Source organism: Callithrix jacchus, chromosome 7 (genome assembly GCF_049354715.1).
Source record: "Callithrix jacchus isolate 240 chromosome 7, calJac240_pri, whole genome shotgun sequence".
Classification (NCBI taxonomy): Eukaryota; Metazoa; Chordata; class Mammalia; order Primates; family Cebidae; genus Callithrix; species Callithrix jacchus.
In genome coordinates, this window is record NC_133508.1 from 148175882 (window position 1) to 148202057 (window position 26176).

General features: G+C 42.1%; 1 protein-coding gene and 1 long non-coding RNA gene across 2 annotated transcripts in view; one reads left to right on the plus strand and one right to left on the minus strand.

Moving 5' to 3' along the window:
- The window catches only part of LOC128928243 (uncharacterized), a 75590-nt gene extending 59285 nt beyond the window's left edge, over positions 1-16305 (minus strand). The window contains exons 1-3 of the long non-coding RNA XR_008473090.2: positions 15374-16305; positions 11501-11666; positions 10742-10819 (exon numbers count right to left, since the gene is read on the minus strand). This is a non-coding gene — a long non-coding RNA (uncharacterized LOC128928243). The remainder of the gene's footprint in view (positions 1-10741; positions 10820-11500; positions 11667-15373) is intronic.
- On the plus strand, positions 15894-24243 carry RBM15 (RNA binding motif protein 15). The gene is made up of 2 exons (XM_002751193.7): positions 15894-19852; positions 23874-24243. Exons 1-2 carry the CDS (start codon positions 16987-16989, stop codon positions 23918-23920), a joined length of 2913 nt encoding a protein of 970 aa, XP_002751239.2. The 5' UTR covers positions 15894-16986; the 3' UTR covers positions 23921-24243.
- Positions 24244-26176: the final 1933 nt, after the last annotated feature.

Sequence of the window (26176 nt, forward strand, 5' to 3'; positions counted from 1 at the left end):
TCTTCAAATCCAGTTACTAGGCATGTAAGTTCTTTAAATGTGCAGGTTTGTTACGCCTCACTCTTCACTACCTAGCCAGTTAAGAAGCCCACACTTAAAGATCTTCTACTCACACTTGAATTTTAGATTTAACAATATAACTGTCCTTTCTATGAAAAGATGAGACCACCTAGGTGGGATCACCCCCGGATACTCTCTCTTCATTCATTCACCACACAAATGTTTACTGTGCTACATACTTACTGTGCTGAGTAGAGTCCATTCTTCAACTAATTGTGAGGCTCTATTTATAGAACATTTTTGTGCTCGTGGCTCCATTCAAAACATCCCAAATCCTAGACATGCCTGGATTCCCAAGGCAGCTTAACTCTTGGGAAATTTCTTTTTTTCTTCTTTTCTTTTCTTTCTTTCTTTTTTTTGAGACAGAGTCTCATTCTGTCACCCAGGCTGGAGTGCAGTGGCATGATCTCTGCTCACTGCAGCCTCCACCGCCTGGGTTCAAGCAATTCTCGTGCCTCAGCCTTCTAAGTAGCTGAGACTACAGATGTACACTACCACACCTGGCTAATTTTTGTATTTTGAGTAGAGACAGGATTTCACCACATTACCCAGACTGGTCTCAAACTCCTGATCTCAAGTGATTTGCCCGCCTTGGCCTCCCAAAGTGCTGGGGTTATAGGTGTGAGCCACTGTGCCCAGCCAACTCTTGGGAAGTTTCTTTTAGTGCACATTTAGAACTCTTCCTGCCATTTGCTACTTTCAGAAACAGCACTAGCATGGGCATCCAAGTTGTCTCTCTTGAGTATAAGTGCTGCCCACAGTATGTCCTGGTTTATATCCTGTGGTTAAGTAAGTTGAGGGCTTCTTTATTGCAGGATTTGCCAGTCTTTTATATGAAAATATGTGTGGGGGGTAGAGATGGAGTCTTAAATAATATGGTATAAAGGGTTTTATAAAGTCATTTAACTTTTTAATCAGCTTTATTTTATAGGATATTTGAAAATATTATCATAGATTACATTCATTCGTTCACTCAACAACAATTTTTGTGTGCCAATTCTGTGCCCACAGTGTGCTGAGTCTGGATAGAATGGTGACTAACCAGACATACAGGCCTGTCCTTATGAAGACTTGGGGGGAGGTAGACATAAATGCTCTAGACTGCAAATCAAATAATTATAAGATGTAAAATCATAATTTTGACAGATGCAATAAAGAAGAGCCACATTCCACAGCCAAATTAGGGCCTATAATAGGGAGCTTCAGTCTGGTCAGGGAAGGCTGCTCTGAGGAGGTGACCTGAGGCTGACATTTAAAGTATGAGTAGGGTTCACATGGGGATGAGGGTGGAGAAGAGCATTTGCCCCAGGATGGGACTAGAAAAAGGCCAGCGAAAGGATGGAGAGCACGATGAGGCTAGAATGGTAGAAAAGGCCACACCCTATAGAGCCTTATAGGCCATGTTGGGAATTTGCCTTTATCCAAGGAGCATGGAAGCCATAAGATTTGTGTTTTGGAAAGACCATTCAAATCGCTGAGTGGAGAACTCATCAGAGGTGAGCCAGAGTGAATCTAGGTGAGCTATTTAGTAAGCTATTGAAGTGGTTCAGGATGGTGGTAGCTTGGCATATGATGATGGTGGTGAAAAGGATGCTGATCATCTTATGTGTCAGATCAATCCCTCTTCTACAAAGCAGCTGAACCCACTACACAGCTGGCTTTGTAATAATTCACAGATATCCATTCACTTCTCCAGAAATCTCCCCTCTGTACGTACAGGACTGGGAATGGTGAAAGAAGTGGTCTGCTCTCACCTCAATTCATTCAAGCAAAGCATTGTGTAGAAACATATCCTAAAATTAGAGATGTTCTCTGGAACATCTATTATTAGGATCCAAAAAGAGCCCCAGGACTCTCTTTCCAGCCTAACACCCACCTGTAACCTTTGGGGCCTACCATTTACCCTTTATGACTGCAAATTTGATTTATATATCTGGGAATTTCAAAGCTGGGAGGGATCATAGAAGTCATCATCACCCTCAACCATTTGCAAAAATTCCTTCTTTATTTCTGAAAAATATCCCAAACAAGAGCCAACTCATTCGATTGCCAATTATTCGAATCCCAAATACGAGCCTTTCATCCTGTCCCCAAGCTTCTGGGGTCCTTAGAGTCGAAGCATCATCTCACAACTTACCCATAGCAATTCCTGACATTCTTACAGTTACCTCTCTCTTATTTACTCACAACAGCTCCAGTTTACAGAGGGGTTACATGTCATGCCCAAGATGACGCACTAAGGACTCTCAGAGTCAGCACCCCTCATAAAACACTGCTTGAAATGTAATCAGAATTCTACACTGAGCATTCTGTACTGTCTGGAATGCTACGATGAACACATATAACTGGCCTGGTGTCCCCAGTCTTTGCTGGTCTACTTTCGCTACATTTTTATACTTGACACCTTTTTTTTTTTACGGACAAAATTATATGTATTTATCGCATACAAGATGATGTTTTGAAGGTGTTACTTTTAAGTATTTATATTTTTTCACTGACTAATTTTTAAGCGTACCTGGTTTTTATCCCCATACAAGCAAATTCTGGGTAAGAATCATATCATGATTTTCTCCCTATATTTTAACTGTACTAGGCACATAAGACATGATTAATAATGATTAATTAGTTGATTTATTAAAGGAAATCATGATTTTTTTTTTTTTTTGAGACCAAGTTTCACTCTGTCACCCAGGCTGGAGTGCAGTGGTGTGATCTTGACTCACTGCAACCTCTGCCTCCTGGGCTCAAGTGATCACCCTGCCTCAACCTCTCGAGTAGCTGGGACTACAGGTGCCTGCTACCACGCCTGGCAAATTTTTGTGTTTTTTTGTAGAGGCTGGTTTTAGCTATATTGCCCAGGCTGGTCTCAAACTCCTGATATCAAGCAAACTACCCTCTCCAGCCTCCGAAAGTGCTGGGATTTCAGGTGTCAGCCACCGTGCCCTGCCTGGAACTCACGATTTTAAAATTTCATGGCAATATTGTTTTTACTCATGCTACATATATACAAACATTTGCCAAAATCCACTTTTTTGCTTTTTTTTTTCTGAGACAGAATCTTGATCTGTTGCCCAGGCTGGAGTGCAGTGGCTCTATCTCGGTTCACTGCAACCACTGCCTTCCGGGTTGAAGCAATTCTCCTGCCTCAGCCTGCTGAGTAGCTGGGATTACAGGCATGCACCATCATGCCTTGATAATTTTTGGGTTTTTAGTAGACACAGTTTTCCCCATGTTGGTCAGTCTGGTCTTAAACTCCTGACCCCAAGAAATCTGCCTGCCTAGGCCTCCCAAAGTGTTGGGATTACAGGCGTGAGCCACTGTGCCCAGCCAAAACTCCACTTTTTTTCTACTAGATGATTTACAGCTGTTTCAAGAGCCTGGATTTCTCCAAACTAAGTCTGGTCTTGCTAATAGTGAGCTCACAGAAATAGCTTGTGAGATCTCAGAAGCTGATTGCATTTGTGTGACAGACTTTATGTGCTAAAACACTCCAAAAAATATCTGAATCTACCACTTTTTGTCCAATTGAAACAGTTGGCTGGGAGCAGTGGCTCAGCCTATAATCCCAGCACTTTGGGAGACCAAGGCAGTCTTCTATTTAATTAATTTTACCCCCCCCAAAAAAAAGAGGAAAAAGAAAAAGAAACACAGTTGGTAACAGATGTACTCATAGTCTATCAATTTTATAACCATACCAGTTTTTATAAGTGGGTGGAATTTCAGATGTGAGAGATAGGAATATTACACAGAATATACTCTCAAGAGCTCTCTAAATTGGAATCTCCACCAGACACTGGAAACAGCAAGAGAACTTTGCCTAATACTCAACGAAGAGCTGCAAATCATACTTTTGCTGTCTCTGACTGTAGAAGCTTTGTCCAATCATTGAGTCCCTGAATCTCCATCTCCTTTGCAAGACACCTAATTTTTTGCCTCTAAACTGTCCACAGTCAAGTGAAATACTCTCTTGTGGTTGCTGTAAACTACAGAGGTTAAAGTACCATTTTTGAAGCAGGCAATTAATAATATAGTGTATATTTTGATGTTACATTTCTACAGAATTGTCTGCACCACTTGTTATCAAATTCCCCTTAAAGTATTGCACTTATTCACAACAAAGAACAGGAGGAAGGATATGGGTCAGGCAACCAGCAGTGTTATCCACAATATGGAAGGATGACTTAAAATCAAATGCTTTGCACAGACTGCGGTGGTGGCCAGGGGACCAACCAGGGTACACATATTATTATTCTTAAATATTTGCAAAATATATTAGATCTCTAAGCCTCAGTTTCTTTATCTGAAGAAAAGGGGATTATAAGCTTACCTGTCTCCTGGAGTCGTTGTGAGGGTAAAGTAAGCTAATGTGAGGAAAGCTTGAGCAGAATGCCTGGCATGTAGTATGTGCTCAATGAATTTGACCTTTATTTTCCAGTGAATAGACCATGTGATAATTTATTTCTTCACATTTCTACTTGTGGGAAGGAAAGGCAGCTTCTCAAGACCCATGTCATTACCAGCGACCTGTTTTCACATGGGATACAGTGGAAAGTGTCCAGTGGTGGCAGTCGGTGGACTTGAGTTCTGTCCCTTGCAGATTTATGTGCCAAATTGGGAAAGTCACAAAACATAGAATTACAGGACTTTATGAGGAGAGAATCTGTCTAGAAAATCTAGGGCTCCAGAATGGTGATACTGCTCCTTTCCCTTCGACTCTCCTGCCTCCAGACACACAAGGAGGAGCTGGTACCATACCTTCTAAAACTATTTCAAACAATCCAAAAAGAGGGAATCCTTCCCAAATCATTTTATGAAACCAACATCATTCTGATACCAAAACCCGGCAGAGACCCAACGAGAAAAGAAAACTTCAGGCCAATATCCATGATGAACATAGATGCAAAAATCTTCAATAAAATATTGGCAAGCCGATTGCAACAGCAAATCAAAAAACTTATTCATCATGATCAAGTAGGATTCATCCCAGGGATGCAAGGCTGGTTCAACATACGCAAGTCTATCAACGTAATTCACCACATAAACAGAACCAAAAACAAAAACCACATGATTATCTCAATTGACGCAGAGAAGGCATTCGACAAAATTCAACAGCCCTTTATGCTAAAAACCCTCAATAAACTCGGTATCGATGGAACGTATCTCAAAGTAATAAAAGCTATTTATGATAAACCAACAGCCAATATCATACTGAATGGGCAAAAACTGGAAGCATTCCCTTTGAAATCTGGCACTAGACAAGGATGCCCTCTTTCACCACTCCTATTCAATATAGTTCTGGAAGTTCTAGCCAGAGCAATCAGGCAAGAAAAAGAAATAAAGGGTATTCAAATAGGAAAGGTGGAAGCCAAATTGTCTCTATTTGCAGACGACATGATAGTATACCTAGAAGACCCCATTCCCTCAGCCCCAAAACTGCTGAAACTGATAAGCAACTTCAGCAAAGTTTCAGGATATAAAATCAATGTGCAAAAATCACAAGCATTCGTCTACACCAATAACAGACTTAAAGAAAGCCAAATCAAGAATGAACTGCCATTCGCAATTGCTACAAAAAGAATAAAATACCTAGGAATACAACTCACAAGGAACGTAAGGGACCTCTTCAAGGAGAACTACAAACCACTGCTCAATGAAATCAGAGAGGACACAAACAGATGGAGAAACATTCCATGTTCATGGTTAGGAAGAATTAATATCGTGAAAATGGCTATACTGCCCAAAGTAATTTACAGAATCAACGCTATCCCCATCAAGCTACCATTGACTTTCTTCACAGAACTGGAAAAAACCACCATGAACTTCATATGGAACCAAAAGAGAGCCCGCATAGCCAAGTCAATTCTAAGCAAAAAGAACACAGCGGGGGGCATCACACTACTGGATTTCAAACTATACTACAAGGCTACAGTAATCAAAACAGCATGGTACTGGTACCAAAACAGAGATATAGACCAATGGAACAAAACAGAGGCACCGGAGGCAACACAACATACATACAACTATACAATCTTTGATAAACCTGACAAAAACAAGCAATGGGGAAAGGATTCCATGTTTAACAAATGGTGTTGGGAAAACTGGCTAGCCATGTGCAGAAAGCAGAAACTGGACCCCTTCCTGACACCTTACACTAAAATTAACTCCAGATGGATTAAAGACTTAAACATAAGACCTGGCACCATAAAAACCCTAGAAGGAAATCTAGGCAAAACTATCCAGGACATAGGAGTAGGCAAGGACTTCATGACCAAAACACCAAAAGCATTGGCAACAAAAGCCAAAATAGACAAATGGGACCTAATCAAACTCCACAGCTTCTGCACGGCAAAAGAAACAGTCACTAGAGTGGATCGGCAACCAACAGAATGGGAAAAAATTTTCGCAGTCTACCCATCTGACAAAGGGCTTATATCCAGAATTTACAAAGAACTCAAACAGATTTACAGGAAAAAAACAAACAAGCCCATTCAAAAGTGGGCAAAGGATATGAACAGATACTTTACGAAAGAAGACATATATGAGGCCAACAATCATATGAAAAAATGCTCATCGTCACTGGTCATCAGAGAGATGCAAATCAAAACCACATTGAGATACCATCTTACGCCAGTTAGAATGGCGATCATTAAAAAATCTGGAGACAACAGATGCTGGAGAGGATGTGGAGAAAAAGGAACACTTTTACACTGTTGGTGGTAGTGTAAATTAGTTCAACCATTGTGGAAGACAGTGTGGCGATTCCTCAAGGCCTTAGAAATAGAAATTCCATTTGACCCAGCAATCCCATTACTGGGTATATATCCAAAAGACTATAAATTGTTCTACTATAAGGACACATGTACACGAATGTTCATTGCAGCACTGTTTACAATAGCAAAGACCTGGAATCAACCCAAATGCCCACTGATAATAGACTGGATTGGAAAAATGTGGCACATATACACCATGGAATATTATGCAGCAATCAGAAATGATGAATTTGTGTCGTTTGTAGGGACATGGATGAATCTGGAGAACATCATCCTCAGCAAACTGACACAAGAACAGAAAATGAAACACCGCATATTCTCACTCATAGGTGGGTGATGAAAAAAGAGAACACAGGGACACAGAAAGGGGAGTACTAAACACTGGGGTCTATTGGGGGGAAAAGGGGAGGGCCAGTGGGAGGGGGAGGTGGGGAGGGATAGCCTGGGGAGAAATGCCAAATGTGGGTGAAGGGGAGAAGAAAAGCAAAGCACACTGCCATGTGTGTACCTTCGCAACTGTCTTGCATGCTCTGCTCATGTACCCCAAAACCTAAAATCCAATAAAAAATTAAAAAACAAAAAACAAAAAAAAAAACAAACAAAGGCAGGCATGGTCGCTCACACCTGTAATCTTAGTACTTTGGGAGGCGCAGGTGGGCGAATCACCTGATGTCAGGAGTTCCAGCCAGCCTGACCAAAATGGTGAAACCCTGTCTCTAATAAAAATACAAAACATTAGCAGAGCATGGTGGCAGTTGCCTGTAATCTCAGCTACCCAGGAAGCTGAGGCAGGAGAATCCCTGACCCCAGGAGGCAGATGTTGCAGTGAGCCAAGGTTGCAACATTGCACTCTAGCCTGAGCAACAAGAGCAAAACTCAATCTCAAAAACAAACAAACAAACAAAAAATACCACCACCAACTATAATTAGCTGAATTTTAGTTTTCTAATCTGCAATTAAGATATTCGTATTTGTCTTTACTCATATGATTACTGTGAGAATTGAATCAGATAATTTAAGTCAAATCATGAAATGACACGCTATAATTGAATCCTACCAAGTACCATGGACATCACATGCATTGTGTCATGTAATTCACCAGGACAGAGTCTGGAAGAAACTGCTGGTTGGCCCCAGTGCCTGCTCTCCCCCTTTTCCTTAGATATAAAACCTCTGCTTTGCAGCTGGGCTAAAATAAATTTTAAAATACACTTCCCAGCCTCCCTTGCAGCTAAATGTAGCCAGATGTCTATGCTTCAGCTAATGAGATATAGGTGGAATTTTAGTGTGTCACTTCCAGGTAGTGTTGGGAAAGGAAGCTGCCATGCTGCTGTTCCTCCCTTCTTCACTGTTGACTGACTGGAATGCTTATCGTGGCTGGAACTTGAGAAGCTGTATCAGGTCACAAGGCAGTAGAAGTGCAGAGCAACAAAATAGAAGGAAAGAATCTGTTCCTTGAAAGTTTTCTGAGTCATTTAGAGGATGTTGGAAATATCTCTTTACTTTACCCTTGGTGAACCCCAAATATCTGAGACAGGTCTCAGTCAATTTAGAGAGTTTATTTTGCCAGGGTTAAGGATGCATGCCTGTGACAGCCTCAGGAGGTTCCGACAACAGCTACTCAAAGTGGTCGAGGCACCTTGGGAGGCTGAGGTGGGTGGATCATGAGGTCAGGAGTTCGTGACCAGCCTGGCTAACATGGTGAAACCTGTATCTCCTAAAAATACAAAAATGAGGCTGGGCATGTGGTGTGCACCTGTAATCTCAGCTACTACGGAGCTGAGACAGGAGAATCGCTTGAACCCAGGAGGCAGAGGTTGCAGTGAGCCAAAGTCATGCCACTGCACTCCAGCTTATGTGACACAGTGAGACTCTGGCTCAAAAATAATAATCATAAAAAATAAGAATTTTGTGCATGAAACAAAGTTTGTGTTAATGTTTTTGTATGCTAATTTCCAGTTGTGGCTTCATGTCGGTGCTCACAAGTTTTGGGTTTGGGAATATTTGAAATTTCATGTTAGGGATGCTCAACCCATACTGGAACAATTAATACAATTTGAATATGTATTATGAATTAGTTAATAGTAATGTACCAATGTTATCATTCTTGATTTTGATCGTTGTTCTGGGGTTATTAAGGTAATGCCTGTGAGCTCAGAAACACAGGCTGAAATACTTAAGGTGTGAAAGGAAAATAAATGTGGGATCCTCAAATCACTAAGCCAAAGGGAAAAAAATCAAGCTGGGAACTGCTTAGGGCAAACCTGCCTCCCATCCTATTCCTAAAAAAGATAGCTATTAAGATAAACAAGCTACATACCTCACTCACAATTTCTCCTCAGGGAAATTCCTTGCAAAGGACAGACAGAACTCAAAGTCATCCCTCTGCTCACTGAGATAAATGCATATCTGATCGCTTCCTTTGGAAAGGCTAAGAATGCAACCATCTGTCTCTTATCTACCTTCGACCTGGAAGCCTCCTCCCCACTTGGAGTTGTCTCACTTTTCCCTACCAAACCAATGTACATCTTGTATGTATTGATTGATGTCTCATGTTGCCCTCAAATGTATAAAACTAAGCTGTGCCTCGACCACTTTGGGTACCTGTTGTCAGAACCTCCTGAGGCTGTGTCACAGGCATGCATCCTTAACCTTGGCAAAATAAACTTTTTTTGTCTTTTTCTTTCCTTTTTGTGGAGAATGGGGTCTCACTACGTTGCCCAGGCAGGTCTCAAACTCCTGGGCTCAGGCTATCCTCCCACCTCTGCCTCCCTAAGTGCTGGGATTACAGGTGTGAGCCACTGTGCCTGGTAGAAAATTTTTTATAATTTATAAGAAAGAAGAAAAATTTAATATAGTCAAATACTGGTGGCAGGGTTGGGAAAAATGATCTTAGACAAGATACAGAAAGTGCTAATTATAAAATGTTGATAAATTCAATTGTATTTAAACTAAGAATTTGTTTATTTAAAATCAGCTTAAATTGTGTGAAAAGATAAGCCTTGACTATAAAAATATATTAGCTGTACATACGCTCTATAGAAGATTAGGATCAAGAACATATGAAAAACTCATATACCTATAAGAAAGACACAATTCAATAGAGGAGCAAGAGACATGAATAGATAGTGCATAGATGAAGAAATATATATGACCAGTAAACTTATAGAGAGATAAGCAACCCCACTAGTAATCAAGGAAGTAAAATATCAAAACCACAGAGACATACTATTTTATGTCCATCTATTTGATTACAAAAAGTTATAAAATGTTAGTCACATGGATCATAAGATCTCTTATACACTACTGATGAGATTGTAAATTGCTAAAAAAAAAACCTGCTTTAGAAAACAATTTGACATTATCCTATGAAACTGGACATTTCATATAACCTTTTTATAAAAAAAAAAAAAAAAAAGACAGGGAGGGTCTCACTATATTACCCACACTGGCCTTGAACTCCTGGGCTCAATTGATCCATCCACCTCAGCCTCCTGAGTAGCTAGAATTACAGGCCAGCTTCAATATACCTTTTTAATCCAATAATTCCACTCCTAGTATCCTTCACCTTCCACCTCTCCATCCTATCCCAGAGAAATTTTTGCATGTGTGCCTCAGGACATATGAGTAAGGATCTTCATGGTAGCACTGTGTTAGGCCATTCTGTGTTGCTATAGAGGAATATACAAGACTGGATAATTTATAAAGAAAAGAGATTTAACTGGCTTACAGTTCTTCAGGCTGTACAGGAAGCATGGTGCTGACATCTGTTCAGCTTCTGGTGAGGCCTTGGGCTGCTTACAATCATGACAGAAGACAAAGGGGGAGCCAGCATATCACATAGTGAGAGTGGGAATGAGAGAGTGGAGTGCCATATACTTTTAAATGAGAACTCTGGAGAACTCACTCACCATCACTAGGACAGCACCAAGCCGTGAAGGATCCTCCCCTATGATCCAAATGCCTCTCAGCAAGCTCCACCTTCAACACTGAAGATTACAGTTCAACATGAGAATAGAGGGCACAACATTCAAACTATATCAAGCACTCTTCATAATAACATAAAAAGTAGAAAATATTCATAGCCCAAATCAAAAAAAGAATGGATAACTAAATAGTGGTATATTCAATATAATGAGATATTTTACAACAATGGAAATAAACTATAGCTATTATATATGATAATATGGAAGAATCACAGTAACACAATAAAAAAAGTAAATCTTAGAAAATTATATATAGTATGTTGTTCAAATATAAGTTTGTATAAAGTTCAAAAACAAGCAAAATGAAAATAATACTTTTCAGGTGTGTGTGCACACATGTGCAAGCACACACACATATGAATTCTTTAAAATTCCTTTAAAAATTCTTTTACAAGGCAAGGATTGCTAAATACTACACTCAGGATATCTATGAAGGTGGGCAGTAGATGGGATAGAGGAGCAGCATTTAGGTAGATGTAAATTATTGGTAATTTTCTATTTGAGTGCTGGATTGAGTGCTGAGTTCATGGATTTCATTATGTTATTAATAAATAATAAACATTGAAGATATGGACCACTGCTGATTGTATACCATGAATTAAGGATTACAATTAATCCAATTCTACGTACTCAAGTTCAAAGATAAAATATATTAATAATAGCAATCATTTATGCAGTGCTTACCATGTGCCAGGTATATGGTTTAACTCATTTAATCTTCCCAGTGAGGAGAAAACCAAGGCCCAGAGAGGTTGCCAGTAACTCTTCTGAGGCCCATAGGAGAGCTGGGATTTAATCCAGGCTGGCTGGCTCCAGAGTGTGTACTCTTAATCACTACCCTATAAGGTGTCTAAATAAATAAAAGAGAATTATCTCAGGGCTTAGTCACGAAGAAGTTATAGCAGAGTGCTTTCTTCCACAATATTAAGGGAGGAACCACATGGGCAGCTCTGTAAGGATTCTAAAAACCCCTGAATTGTATACTTTGAATGGGTAAACTTTATGGTATATAAATTTTATCTTAATAAAGCTGTTTAAAAAACTCACAGACCACAAATCGTGATTTTGTAACACAAACTGGGTCCTGAATGATTGTTTGCTACTTTCGAGATTTAAAATATGCCTATGGGTAAAATATACACTTTTTCTGCAGACCAAACAAAATAACTGTCAAGACACCACTCATTTTATGAAGGGCTGAAACAGAAAATTTTAATCTACTATTACGGGTGGGAAAAAATGTTTAATTCCCAGAGTTAGTCTTTTTGTTTTGTTTTGTTGCACCTGCCAAGAAATTGAATGGCTCTCAGCTCCCAAGGTAAATTTCATATTGCAGTAGTAATTGTCCATGTGTGTATTGAGGATACACAAACAATAAAACCTAGGAAAGAGAAGGGTGGAAAGAGGACATCTGATTGAAAACAGGCACATAAGTTTAAGATGTCAGTATGTTTTCAGTCTTTATTAAGCTTAATTTATATACCATAAAGTTTACACATTTAAAGTATACAATTCAAAAATTAGCTGGGCATGGTTGTACATACCTGTAATCCCAGCTACTTGGGAGGCTGAGGTAGGAGAATTGCTTGGTCGAATAATAAATAAATAAATAAATAAAGTATACAATTCAGTGGTTTTTAGTATCCTTACAGAGCTGCTCTGATACTCAGGGAATCTGCTGGTAACATAACCCCGTTTTCTTTCTGTGGCTTTTTTTTTTTTTTTTTGAGACCGAGTCTTGCTCTGTTGCCCAGGCTGGAAGACTGGAGTGCTGTGGCACAATCTCAGCTCACTGCTACCTCTGTCTTCTGGATTCAAGGGATTCTCCTGCCTTAGTCTCCCAAATAGCTGGGATTACAGGCGTCCACCACCATGCCCGGCTAATTTTTGTATTTTTAGTAGAGATGTGGGCTGGGGTTTCACCATGTGACCTCAAATGATGCACCCACTCTGGCCTCTGTAAGTGCTAGGATTACAGGTGTGAGCCACCACATCCTGCCCTGTTTTCATGACCATCGAAAGATCCTCCTCACCTAGGTCAGCCGTCCTCACAAATCTGGCCATGGATCACAAAGAGATCAAATGAAAGCTCAGGTTGCACCTTAACAATTCCATCAACAACAAAAGAAGGGATCAAAGTCCTGGCCATCTAAACCACGGGTCACTTTTATCCACTTTTACATATGTGCTGTCTCTAAAGCACATGTGTAAACAGAGGATATTAAAACCTCACTTGGCTGGGTGCAGTGGCTCATGCCTGTAACCTCAGTGCTTTGGGATGGCTGAGGTGGGAGGATCACTTGAGGCCAGGAGTTTGAGATCAGCCTGGGCAACCTGGCTAGACCTCATGAATACAAAAAAATTTAAAAATTAGCTGGGTGTGGTGGTGTGTGCCTACTTGGGAGGCTGAATTGGGAAGATTGCTTGAGCCAAGAATTCAAGGTTGCAGTGAGCTATGGTTGCACCATTACATTCCAGCCTGGGTGACAGAGCAAGTCCCTGTCTCTAAAACAAAAAACTCACTAAGCAGCTTTATGCTTTAAAGCAGGGGTTCACAGCCCCCAGTCTGTGGACCAGTACTGGTCAGTTGCCTGTTAAGACCTGGCTGCGCAGCAGGTGAGGGGGGCAGGTGAGGGAGCATTACTGCTTGAGCTTCAGCTCCTGACAGATCAGCAGAGGCATTAGATTCTCAGAGGAGGGCTAACCTTATTGTGAACTGAGTATGTGAGGGATCCAGATTGCGTGTTCCTTATGAGAATCTAATGCCTGGATGATCTGAGGTGGAACAGTCACAGTCACACATCACAGGCAATATTTTGGCTGTTACTTGTAATGGAATTTAGGCCTTTTCCATCTAACCATAAACCTTACTAGTCCTCTTGGCTCCAGGCAGATCACCAGTCCCCCTAGGCAAGCCTTCAACTAGCCAGCTGCGGGCAGTAGCTTCCATCAAGCTCCCTGGTATTTGAAGTGGCAAGTCACTAAGCTTGGCATGCCTCTGGCGCATGTTCACACAGACTGGGTGCCTGCTTATCTCCCTGAATTCTTTCTCTCAACTCTTGTGCTCCCTCAGCCCCTATCATGGGTTTGGAAAACTACTGATTTGGTCATTATCTTTTTCTTTGATCAGTGAGTCACCTTAGCAGGTCAATTTAGGTTAAAAAGTCACTCTGGTGCCTGGTTTATTATCTCGATTGGCTGTTAAATTGAATAATCAGATAATGGTTTAACTTCAGTTTCCATTTGTGGTCTATTAATATAACCTTGAAGCAAATTTAAACCCAGGTAAAGCTTTTTTCTTTTATATCGTGCTTTTACAAAGAATGTGTTCATGTTTTTTTTCCCCTCTACCAGCATCCAGATTTTTATCTTTAAATATCATTTCCCACTAAAAGGAATCAGAGCTCTCCGGAGAAATGGCTGATTCCACAACTGGGGCAGGAAATGTATCAGTAAGTCTGGGAGAAAACAATAGAGAAAGGAAGAGTGGGAAGTGTGATGCAGATGAAACAAGACTGACATGATTTGACAACTGTTGAAATAGGGTGTTGGGTATATGGAATTCTTTATAGTATTCTTTATTTTAAACTTTTTCCATAAAAATAATTTAAGGAAAATTAAAAATAATTATTTTTTAAACTGAAGGAGTAATAGCGTGCTTTTTGTATAAAACAAAAGATTTCTACAAAGAAAAGTGAAGTCTCCTTCCTATTCCAGACCGTCACACCCAGCCTCAGGGCGATCCTAGTAACACTTTCCCATATATTTGTCACGGAAGTTTCCAAGCAATGATATTTTTAAAATGTACATACTCACAAATGTAATTTTTAAAACCACAAATGATAGCATGTTATACACATTATTTTATGGCTTGTGGTTTTATTTTCTATTTTAATACAATGAATATGTTTATACATTACAATATCGTAGACTTTCTTGCTTTACCATTGAGCTTCTTCCTTCAAATTTCTTTGATCTAATAAAGGGATAAAAGGCCTGCCCCTTCACATTCCTCAGGATTACTTACCAAAAGGATGGCTCGGCCGCTAAATTTAGGTTACAGTTCCTTTTTTTTTTTTTTTTTTTTTTTGAGACGGAGTTTCGCTCTTGTTACCCAGGCTGGAGTGTGCAATGGCGCGATCTCGGCTCACCGCAACCTCCGCCTCCTGGGTTCAGGCAATTCTCCTGCCTCAAGCCTCCTGAGTAGCTGGGATTACAGGCACGCGCCACCATGCCCAGCTAATTTTTTGTATTTTTAGTAGAGACGGGGTTTCACCACGTTGACCAGGATGGTCTCGGTATCTTGACCTCGTGATCCACCCGCCTCGGCCTCCCAAAGTGCTGGGATTACAGGCTTGAGCCACCGCGCCCGGCCCACAGTTCCTAATCTTAACACCGTTTTCAAGTTTAGGTTTCGGCTTTTGGGACATTATTGTTACCTTGAAAAATGTCATGTTTAAAAACACCTCACACCCTCTACCATAGATTAGATCTTGGGAAATAGGTTGAGGACGCGATCAATGTAAGAATCCTCATAACCTCCGCCCTGGCGGATACCTGGGAGGGCTGCAGACAGTCTAACGGCTGCGGTGACCTCAGCGCTGCGCCCCTCCAGCAGCCGGCGAGCGCTGGGGCGGAGGCCGTACCCCACTAAGCTCGGCATCTCCTGCACCTCCCACAGGTGCTCTGTCCGCCACAGTAATGCTCTACGGAAAAGAGAGTTGTAAAGCGGACGGTTGGAGGAGCCAAACGAGGTGGATCTGGAGCGGCCGCAAGGTGCCTGCGCTGCTGGCTTCTAATACAATAAGCGGAGTGTGGGGGATACCAGAAGTTACAGCGGGGAAACCAAGTTACATTATCTGCATGGAACCTAAATTTCGCTTGATGACTTTCCAGGGAGAAGCATTAGATGTTAAAAACAAACATAGGTATTTTACGGGACAACAGAATTAAAAAATCCACACAGATTCGCAAAATAAAACAGGCCGCCCAGAGACACGTCCACGCTGTCCCGACAGTTCCGGCTCCGCCTGCGGGCCAAGAGGCGGGGAGCGACGGTCACTCCCCTCTGCTACCCAGAGTACTTGGGAGGGGACGGGGAGCGCCCCGGAAAGCAGGGCCCCCAAGCGAGGAGTGCTTCTTCGCCGCGCAGCTTGAAGTTCTTGAAGTTCCTTGTGGCAGCACCGCCCCGGGGCAGCGGCGTGACCTGGGGCTGCAGGAACCTTGAACTCCTAGCTCAGCGGGCCCGGGTGACCGCGGGCGGGACTCTCCCGCGCGCGGGGGCGGGGCTCCCCCCGGCTTTTCACGCAGCGGCCACAGCGACCTAAGATGGTGTCCTCTAGGCGTCCCAAGACGGCTTCCTGAGGGACTGGAGGGCCCCGACAGCCGGAGAGCCTGCCACGCTCCTGGGCCGGCGCAGGTAGGATGGCGGGGAGCCTGAACGTTTCGAACTCCAACGGCCGAAGCACAGCTAAGTACCTCACGGAACTGAACAAATGTTTGTGGGAGGACGCCGAAAAGGCGGGGAGGCGGGGCTGGCTCACAGCCACCCTCTCGCGACATCTAAGTGACGTCGCACAGTAAGCACGTGTTCTAGTCTTTCACCTTCAGTCAGCCTCCTCCTTTATACGGGCCTACCCCTTTAAGCAAGTGATGGACAGTTATTTCAGCTTATCAACTTCCTTGCGGACATCCAATCAGATTTAAACTTCTTTTAGCCGCCGGAGGAGTTGGGAAAAGGGGGTCGAAAGAGGGAGCTCACCCTCTCTCGCGATATCGCTGTGAGGCTGCCTCTGGAAAAAACGCTGAAGCGGATGGCCCGACCTCCTAAATAGTGGTTTAAAGGACGGGTTTATAAGCCAATGAAAGGGATGAGGAGGTGGGGTTGCTGCTTTCACCGAGTAAGAAGTACCGTTACAGGGCAGACTTTTCGTCCAATGAAGACCTCCAGACTTTGGGTCACATGACCGTAGAGCGCTAGGGGCGGAGCTACAGCCTGGCGCGAGGAACCGTTAAGATAGACAACAAATATAACCAATGAGATGCTCTGACTAGGGCTTTGGAAACCCAATAACAGTGGTTGGGCGGGCGCCTTCCTGGAGCGCGGGGAGATGTAAAGATAGACAAATAATTTTTCCAATGAGACTGTAGAAGAGAGAGCCAATTGGCCAATGAGGACTGCGGGGCGGGATTCTGGGCCGCGGCGGAGTCCAAGATGGCGGCGTGCGGTTCCGCTGTGTGAAACGAGCGCGGGGTGGCGGGTTAATCACCTCAGCGGAGACGACCTCCGACGACCCGCAACAATGAAGGGGAAAGAGCGCTCGCCAGTCAAGGCCAAACGCTCCCGTGGTGGTGAGGACTCGACTTCCCGCGGGGAGCGGAGCAAGAAGTTAGGTGGCTCTGGTGGCAGCAACGGGAGCAGCAGCGGAAAGACAGATAGCGGCGGCGGGTCGCGGCGGAGTCTGCACCTAGACAAGTCCAGCAGCCGAGGTGGCAGCCGCGAGTATGACACCGGTGGGGGCAGCTCCAGTAGCCGCTTGCATAGTTATAGCTCCCCGAGCACCAAAAATTCCTCAGGCGGGGGCGAGTCGCGCAGCAGCTCCCGGGGTGGAGGCGGGGAGTCACGTTCCTCTGGGGCCGCCTCCTCAGCTCCCGGCAGTGGGGACGGCGGGGAATACAAGACTCTGAAGATAAGCGAGTTGGGGTCCCAGCTGAGTGACGAAGCGGTGGAGGACGGCCTGTTTCATGAGTTCAAACGCTTCGGTGATGTAAGTGTCAAAATCAGTCATCTGTCGGGTTCTGGCAGCGGGGATGAGCGGGTAGCCTTTGTGAACTTCCGGCGGCCGGAGGACGCGCGGGCGGCCAAGCATGCCAGAGGCCGCCTGGTGCTGTATGACCGGCCTCTGAAGATAGAAGCTGTGTATGTGAGCCGGCGCCGCAGCCGCTCCCCTTTAGACAAAGATACTTACCCTCCATCAGCCAGCGTGGTCGGGGCCTCTGTAGGTGGTCACCGGCACCCTCCTGGAGGGGGTGGAGGCCAGAGATCCCTTTCCCCTGGTGGCGCAGCTTTGGGATACAGAGACTACCGGCTGCAGCAGTTGGCTCTTGGCCGCTTGCCCCCTCCACCTCCGCCACCATTGCCTCGAGAGCTGGAGAGAGAGAGAGACTACCCCTTCTACGAGAGAGTGCGCCCAGCATACAGTCTTGAGCCAAGGGTGGGAGCTGGAGCAGGTGCTGCTCCTTTCAGAGAAGTGGATGAGATTTCACCCGAGGATGATCAGCGAGCCAACCGGACGCTTTTCTTGGGCAACCTAGACATCACTGTCACCGAGAGTGATTTAAGAAGGGCGTTTGATCGCTTTGGAGTCATCACGGAAGTAGATATCAAGAGGCCTTCTCGCGGCCAGACTAGTACTTATGGCTTTCTCAAATTTGAGAACCTAGATATGTCTCACCGGGCCAAATTAGCAATGTCTGGCAAAATTATAATTCGGAATCCTATCAAAATTGGTTATGGTAAAGCTACACCCACCACCCGCCTCTGGGTGGGAGGCCTGGGACCTTGGGTTCCTCTTGCTGCCCTGGCACGAGAGTTTGATCGATTTGGCACCATACGCACCATAGATTACCGAAAAGGTGATAGTTGGGCATATATCCAGTATGAAAGCCTGGATGCAGCACATGCTGCTTGGACCCATATGCGGGGCTTCCCACTTGGTGGCCCAGATCGACGCCTTAGAGTAGACTTTGCCGACACTGAGCATCGTTACCAGCAGCAATATCTGCAGCCTCTGCCCTTGACTCATTATGAGCTGGTGACAGATGCCTTTGGACATCGGGCACCTGACCCTTTGAGGGGTGCTCGGGATAGGACACCACCCTTACTGTACAGAGATCGTGATAGGGACCTTTATCCTGACTCTGATTGGGTGCCACCCCCACCCCCAGTCAGGGAACGCAGCACTCGGACTGCAGTTACTTCTGTGCCTGCTTATGAGCCACTGGATAGCCTGGATCGCAGGCGAGATGGTTGGTCCTTGGACCGGGACAGAGGTGATCGAGATCTGCCTAGCAGCAGAGACCAGCCTAGGAAGCGAAGGCTGCCTGAGGAGAGTGGAGGACGACATCTGGATAGGTCTCCTGAAAGTGACCGCCCACGAAAGCGTCACTGCGCTCCTTCTCCTGATCGCAGTCCAGAATTGAGCAGTAGTCGGGATCGTTACAACAGCGACAATGATCGATCTTCCCGTCTTCTTCTCTTGGAAAGGCCTTCTCCAGTCAGAGACAGACGAGGTAGTTTGGAGAAAAGCCAGGGTGACAAGCGAGACCGTAAAAACTCTGCATCAGCTGAACGAGATAGGAAGCACCGGACAGCTGCTCCCACTGAGAGAAAAAGCCCTTTGAAAAAAGAAGACCGCTCTGATGGGAGTGCACCTAGCACCAGCACTGCTTCCTCCAAGCTGAAGTCCCCGTCCCAGAAGCAGGATGGGGGGACAGCCCCTGCGGCAGCAGCCTCTCCCAAGCTCTGTTTGGCCTGGCAGGGCATGCTTCTACTGAAGAACAGCAATTTTCCTTCCAACATGCATCTGTTGCAGGGTGACCTCCAAGTGGCTAGTAGTCTTCTTGTGGAGGGTTCAACTGGAGGCAAAGTGGCCCAGCTCAAGATCACTCAGCGTCTCCGTTTGGACCAGCCCAAGTTGGATGAAGTAACTCGACGCATCAAAGTAGCAGGGCCCAATGGTTATGCCATTCTTCTGGCTGTGCCTGGAAGTTCTGACAGCCGGTCCTCCTCTTCCTCAGCTGCATCAGACACTGCCACTTCTACTCAGAGGCCACTTAGGAACCTTGTGTCCTATTTAAAGCAAAAGCAGGCAGCCGGGGTGATCAGCCTCCCTGTGGGGGGCAACAAAGACAAGGAAAACACCGGGGTCCTTCATGCCTTCCCACCTTGTGAGTTCTCCCAGCAGTTCCTGGATTCCCCTGCCAAGGCACTGGCCAAATCTGAAGAAGATTACCTGGTCATGATCATTGTCCGTGGTGCGTCCTAAAGTCCATGTGTAACTTGTATTTACTACTTTGACATGGTTCCTGTTTTGTGATGTGTAATGGGATACAGCATCAGATGCAATTTTCTTTTTAGTTGTTAATTATAGTGTTTTCTTTTTTATATTTTTATAAATGTCTTTAAAATAGAAGTCAGGACAATTTAGCTGTTTTAAGTCAGGACAATTTAGCTGGTTTTTTTTGTTGTTGTTGTTTAGCTATTATTTTAAGTGAAAGTGATGCCCTAAAGGTAGCGGGCAGATGGGTTTGTTTTATTAGGAGTCCCCACCCTTATGAGTAATTTTTTTTCCTCTCTTTCTTCAGTTTTTTTTTTTTTTTTTTTTTTAATCTTGAGCTTAAAAAATCCTCAGAGTTACAAAATCAAAATTTTGAAAAGTCAGAATTTGGAGAAAAGAGTCCACTGACCATATAAAGAGTAGCATCCATCTAAAAATGACTCGATTGGTGTGTACGTAAATAATTCTTTTACCAGAAGTGTGTATGACTGAAATTTGATCGGGAATCTCAAAGGTATATGCTAGTAAATTGTATAGCATTGTAATTGTTTTAATCAGGTTTTTGAGTATTTCTTAAGACACAGTTTATTCCCAGAGAGTTTGTTTTAACATGCATTTTTAAAATGATTTGTTTTAGAGTTCTGTATCCCGTATATGCACTTTTGGTTTGTAGCAGAAACTGTTCAGTAAAAATTAAGGACTATGTTACAAACCATATATGTCTTATGCTTACACTAGTATGCAAGAAGTGAGTAGGTGCTTTTAAAATCAGAATTATTTGGTCAGTAATTGGTGTGTGGTGGTGTTTTTACTGACTTTTTCAGAGGTGTAGCAGGTACAGTTCTAATTGTGCATATTTCAAAACGAAGTGTTCTTCATCAAAGTTGAGTTTTTGTTGTATCCATTCAAATTTCTGGTTTCAATAATAGAAAGAAGAGTTGTCTGCAGGCTCACAGTCATCTTTTGTTTCAGTGGGCATTAATCAGCCATATTTGGATTGCATAATTTTTTAAAAAGTTATCATAAAATGCCTTTGACATCTTCTTTTAAAATTTTGCTTGTCTTTTTATTTTCATATTTAAACAGTAATGACATTACATTATTAGAAATGTTTTGAACATCTTGGAAGTGTTATGTTTAATATTCTTACTGCTGTCCAGCAACAGAATTGAATGTCAGTGTAGGAAAACCTTTTTTAGTTGTTTTATTTTCCCAGACACCTGGAATTAATTGCAGGATCACTTAACTTACCTTCACAGGTTTTTGTGTTTTATTTTTTTTTTCCCAAAGCTGAGAATGATATCAACCTCTGGGTCTCAACAAGGACTTTTGCTGCTTAACAGTAATGGATTATTATTATTATTGTTATTATTTATCTACCCCCTCTGTCTCCCCTCTAGTTTGTCAGGTCATTAGTAAGTATATTTTTTTCCCTTGATTTAAGTGCTGAAGACTTCAGCTAAGGCCCTTGATACTTAATTGTGATTAGAGACTTTTGGACCTTCTGGATCACAGTCATGTTTTTGTTCTATGAAAATGACTTATTTGAAGCCTGGCAGAACCCAACTGTTTTCTTTCTGTTATCAAAGCTGGTAGTTTTGAAATAGCACCAATAATAACCCAGGGAAATGTCATGTAATTTTTATTTTACATTATGACAGGTGTCTAATGCATGTCAGCACAAAAGTATCATCACTGCTGTGTCATCCCTCTTGGTTTTCACTATGCATTTATAATCTTTTAAGTGTGCAGGTTTTGTGCGGCTTTTTTTTTTTGTTGTTTCTTTTTAAACTGGAAACACTAGCCATTTTGAGAGAAGGAAGGTACTAAGCTATGAGCATGAAGGTCCTTGTCCTCAGGAAGATACCTGAAATCCTACAGTGAAGACTTGATGCTTCTTGCTTTCGAAAAGCAGTGTTTGGTTTGGAGTAGACACTGTCCAAGAGCTAATGCAAGTGTGGAGTCTGCATACATGGGCTCAAAGTATAATTTGTGGCTAGCTACATTTTTCCTGTTTAAATAATCTCACTAACCATTAACTTTTGAAAATCAAGATAGTTGGACAAATGATTTTGCTCTTTGGAGAGTGAAGTCCGTGGTATCTAATTTTACTGTCATCCAAAATGTGTTGTTTTTTCTCTCATTTTTTTTTTTTTTTTTTTTTAATTATTAGTGTGACAGCTTACAGAAGGGTATATGTTTTTGCTCCATGTTTGTTTGAATCGTTACCTGACATTGCTGCTTTTGTTAGGTCTGGGCAATTTGTGCTTCAGTGTTTTTGAAACAATGGTTTGATACCATTTCTAAATGTATGTATTATAAAAAAATAATTATGTTTAGTTTGGTCATTACCTACAGAATGCCATAGTGCACATGAACCTCTTATTTGTATTGCCCATTCTTTTGTGTAGGTTCATAATATCCATAAAGTATCTAGTTAAACCTTCAGAATTCGAATGAAAGCAAAAGTCTAAAACCATTCTACTTCTCATTAGCCAGGATTTAATAATCCCAATGTTGAATGTTCTTTGTAACAACCATTTTTTTTTCTATCATTATTTTAATGTAGTTGCTTTTTCTGGAACTCAGTTAAAAAGAATGGAAAGAAAACTTCAGGATATCCTTCAATGACTTAAGTATTATTACTGGTAAAAATGTGAGGATAAGTCTTTAGATCACAGCTTCAAATTTTATGGAAAATTAAGCAATCAAATCCTAGCCAATAGTTCTTCTTTTTGCTTATTTTATTGGGATTCCTGTAAATAATTTTTTTCACACAAAGATTTAAATTCTTGGTGTACTTTGACCCTTAACTGAGAGTGGACAGTTTTTCTTTAGAGGATTACATCTTAGAATGTTCATACCCTGGCTGATTATAAGCATTTGTCACCTTTTGAAGGTAAAATATACTCTGGCCCTTCTTGACTCACAGATCATTTTAGGTCCAATGTCAGGTGTTTGGTTATTGCTTTCAGAGTCAGACATTGTTTAGGTTTATTTAAAAACGATTAGCAGGTTTTCACTGACAGTGCTTTTTCAAAAATAAAAAATGTCAATCCACCTTTTTAAGGCAGATTGTTCATTATCCACGTACAATTTGAACTATAGTTTGGATCCATATAGGAACCGTTCCCCAAAGTCTCTGGTAACAGAATTAGGAAATCCTCTTGAGAAGAGGGCTTAATGACCTTTTACGTGAAAAAAAATTTGGAGAGAATTTCTGGACATTTTTTTTTTTCTGCCTCTGCCACAGTGTTTGGTTTTGAGATAGGAGTTAGGTATAAGAACAAGAAGAGAGAAAACATGGCGCTGACTCTGTTATAGTGGTATCCCTAAAGGGAGAAAATGATTCAGGTAACCACAGTGAAATGTTAAGCTTAATGAAGAGTTTTATATGTGTGGCTTAAACAGTTGAAAAGTGAGAGTCCTGAAGTGTTCTTTAGCTGTTTAACAATGATTGGTATGAGAGTTTTCTTAAAATAATGGCCGCTGTCTTTGGTAACATAGATGAGGGTGGATTTTTAAATGGCTTTGTATCGACCCCTTTCTACAATAATGGAGTAGTCTGTGTTGCTCCATATAAATTACAGAATGAAAACAGATGGGGCAAAAGTTTGACTAAACATCATCTTTTTATAGTTTCACTTTTTCAGTTCTATTTACAATATATTGATAGATTATAAATTGATCGTGAAACTTTGAATTTTTACAAGTTTTACTCAGTTACATGAGTATAAAGGATATTTCAGTCCTGTTATCTTCAATTGCAGTCTTTAAAAAAAAACCCACCCTATTCTATTTGTTACATGTGTAGTCATACAGTAAATTCATTTCAAGGTTTATGCCAGTGGGTATTATTGGTGCTTTTTGAAGTTGAGGTGAACTATCCAAGAAGGTCTCGTTAATGTTATGTTCATCTATAATGGCATAGGGGAAATATATATATTTTTAATATTGTAAACATTTGTACTGAATAACCTTTTTTTCCCCCCCGCAAGCAAAACTGGTTGAACAGCGGATGAAGATATGGAATTCAAAGCTCTAATGGACCTTTTTGAAGAGAAGTTGTGGCTTGTGTGGAGTTTACATGGGCCTCTGATGGAAGAAAGCTAATCTGTTTAATATTTGTGCATTTTACTAAAATGGCAGCTTAAAGTTGTGTATCTGCTATTGTGATGCCAATGCCGGTGTTTTAAGTGGAAAAAAAATGACCTCTTTGCTTTGTGCTGTGTACACAAGATTTCTGGAAAAGTAAAGAAAAACCCTTTTTATGGCTCACACAGCTTAAGAGTAGCTGTCTCTCAAACGTGCGCTCACAGTTGAGCTGCTTTTGTTTTATTCTAAATAAATTGTTTCTTTTGAGGAAAATGTTTTTCTGCCTGGAAGTGAATTGACGGCAAACCTTTGACCCCTTTGTTTGCAGCCGAGGGGGTACTTGCTGCTGCTCAGATCTTGTATGTCTTGAGCAAGAAGCAGGGAGACCATCAATTTCATTTTGACTTATCACAGTGTGTCAATTCTGAAGGATCACTAGTGTTACTGTTGACCCCCTTTGTTTGCAGTGAAGGGGATCATTTGCTTCTCGGTTCTCAACGTGATGAGGAAATGGTGCTGTTTGCTGGCACTCAAGAAGCCGGGGCAGGCACCCTAAGCCTCACCACAGTGCACGAGTCGGGGGCTTTTGCTGGTTTGAAGAGCTGGAGTTGCTGAAATTTAAGTTTTGATTTATTTTGTTCACCCATCACGTTTGGCTTTAGTTTCATTTTTAATTTGAAGAGAAGTTTGAAATTGCTTTATCTTGCACTTAACATTTGCACCAAATTGCCAAAAGAAGGAGAATGCTCCGTTTGCTTTTTAAATGTTAATGATGATGTTAATAAAGCCTTTCCTGACACATTTGAGGAGCTCCTTCGTCTCCAGGGGCTTCTTACCAGAGTTATACAGTGATGGGTTTAGTTCTGAATGGATGAAGAGTTCCTGAGAGCTAGCGTTTGTAATTAGAACCGTTACTTGGTATCTGTGCCTTATTTGACCTTTGGTTCCACATGCCTTGGATGTGCATGCACCGTGACGGTTTCATAGGTACGAACGCACACTCAGGCCCAGTCACTTCGGTTGGTAGTACAGATTGTGAGGAAAAAGATGGAGGCATCCTTAAGGAGGAAAAATGTTTGCCTTTAGTTCCTGCATTATCCTGTACAGGGGCTCCTGAGTTTTGGAAGCCTGTTCCCAGTACAGGAGAACAACTCCCCTGTTTGCAGCAGGAGACTTCAGTGCACAGTGACAACGCTGGAGTTCAAGAGGAAGCCAGCAGTGCTGCACCATTGGCTTCAGACACCATTGTTGTTGTTTGCCAGTTTTAAACTTAACTAGTTGCAGACGAAGACCACCTTGAAATGCAGGCTTGTTGGGCTTGTTTTGAATTTTAACCTCGGATGGAAGAGCCCTAGTGCTGTCTGTCTCCATGCGGGATGATGATTGCTAGGCAACAGGTGATTATCAACAAAGGATGCCATGGTTATACTCTGCAAGGTGGTGTTCCAGTGGCAAACAGCTGTATAAACTCTTATAACAGGTAAGAGGGTTTTTAGAGGTCAAAATGCATTATAATTAATAGGGTGAGGGCTTTTAATGTTGGGTCCGTTTCTTTAGATGGAAGTCTTAAGGCATTCTGCTGCCATTACTAGCTTCCTTCCTTCACCAAAGTGTCATATTTCAGGTCAGAACTTCTGTTCTACTTGATATTTTTATTTTTTAATTTATTTTTAACATTAAAAAATACTTTTAATGTGTGAGCCAAAGTTTTAAAATCTTGGTTATGGATTTGGGACCTATACCCTTGTTGTCCTTTACAATTTTGACATTTGCTGTTAACCTTGGCCTTTACCCTTAGTCATGATTTAATGATGCAGGAGGATTTACTGCTATAAAAATGTTGCTTGTTTACAAATACTGATTTCTAAACTTAAGAGTTAAGATATTACAGTGTATAATAGCAACAAAAGAAAGTATGCCATCAGATTGAGAGTGATAGATACTTTAGCCAGCTGTGTGTGTGTGTTTTTTTTTTTTTTTTCTTTTTTTTTGGCCCCACAGAGAGATTATAAAATTAGACAACCTTAACTTTAGGGAAATGAATAAGCAGTGTTGAGAAGTCTGGCTTTTGTCTGCCCTTAACATTTTCAGTATCTATGTCGTTTTACCAGCCTTCTGAACCCTTCTCCCCCACATTAATCAAATTTGAAGTTTTGGCAACTTATCACAAGCACAGCTTTGTTAGTATATAATACAACTTAGGTTT

Excerpts from the sequence above, each read along its gene's own strand:
- RBM15 (XM_002751193.7), top strand. The coding sequence starts at position 16,987 with ATGAGGACTGCGGGGCGGGATTCTGGGCCGCGGCGGAGTCCAAGATGG. Across the intron at positions 19,853-23,873 it reads GGTCATGATCATTGTCCGTG|CAAAACTGGTTGAACAGCGG; the intron begins GTGCGTCCTAAA and ends CCCCCCCGCAAG.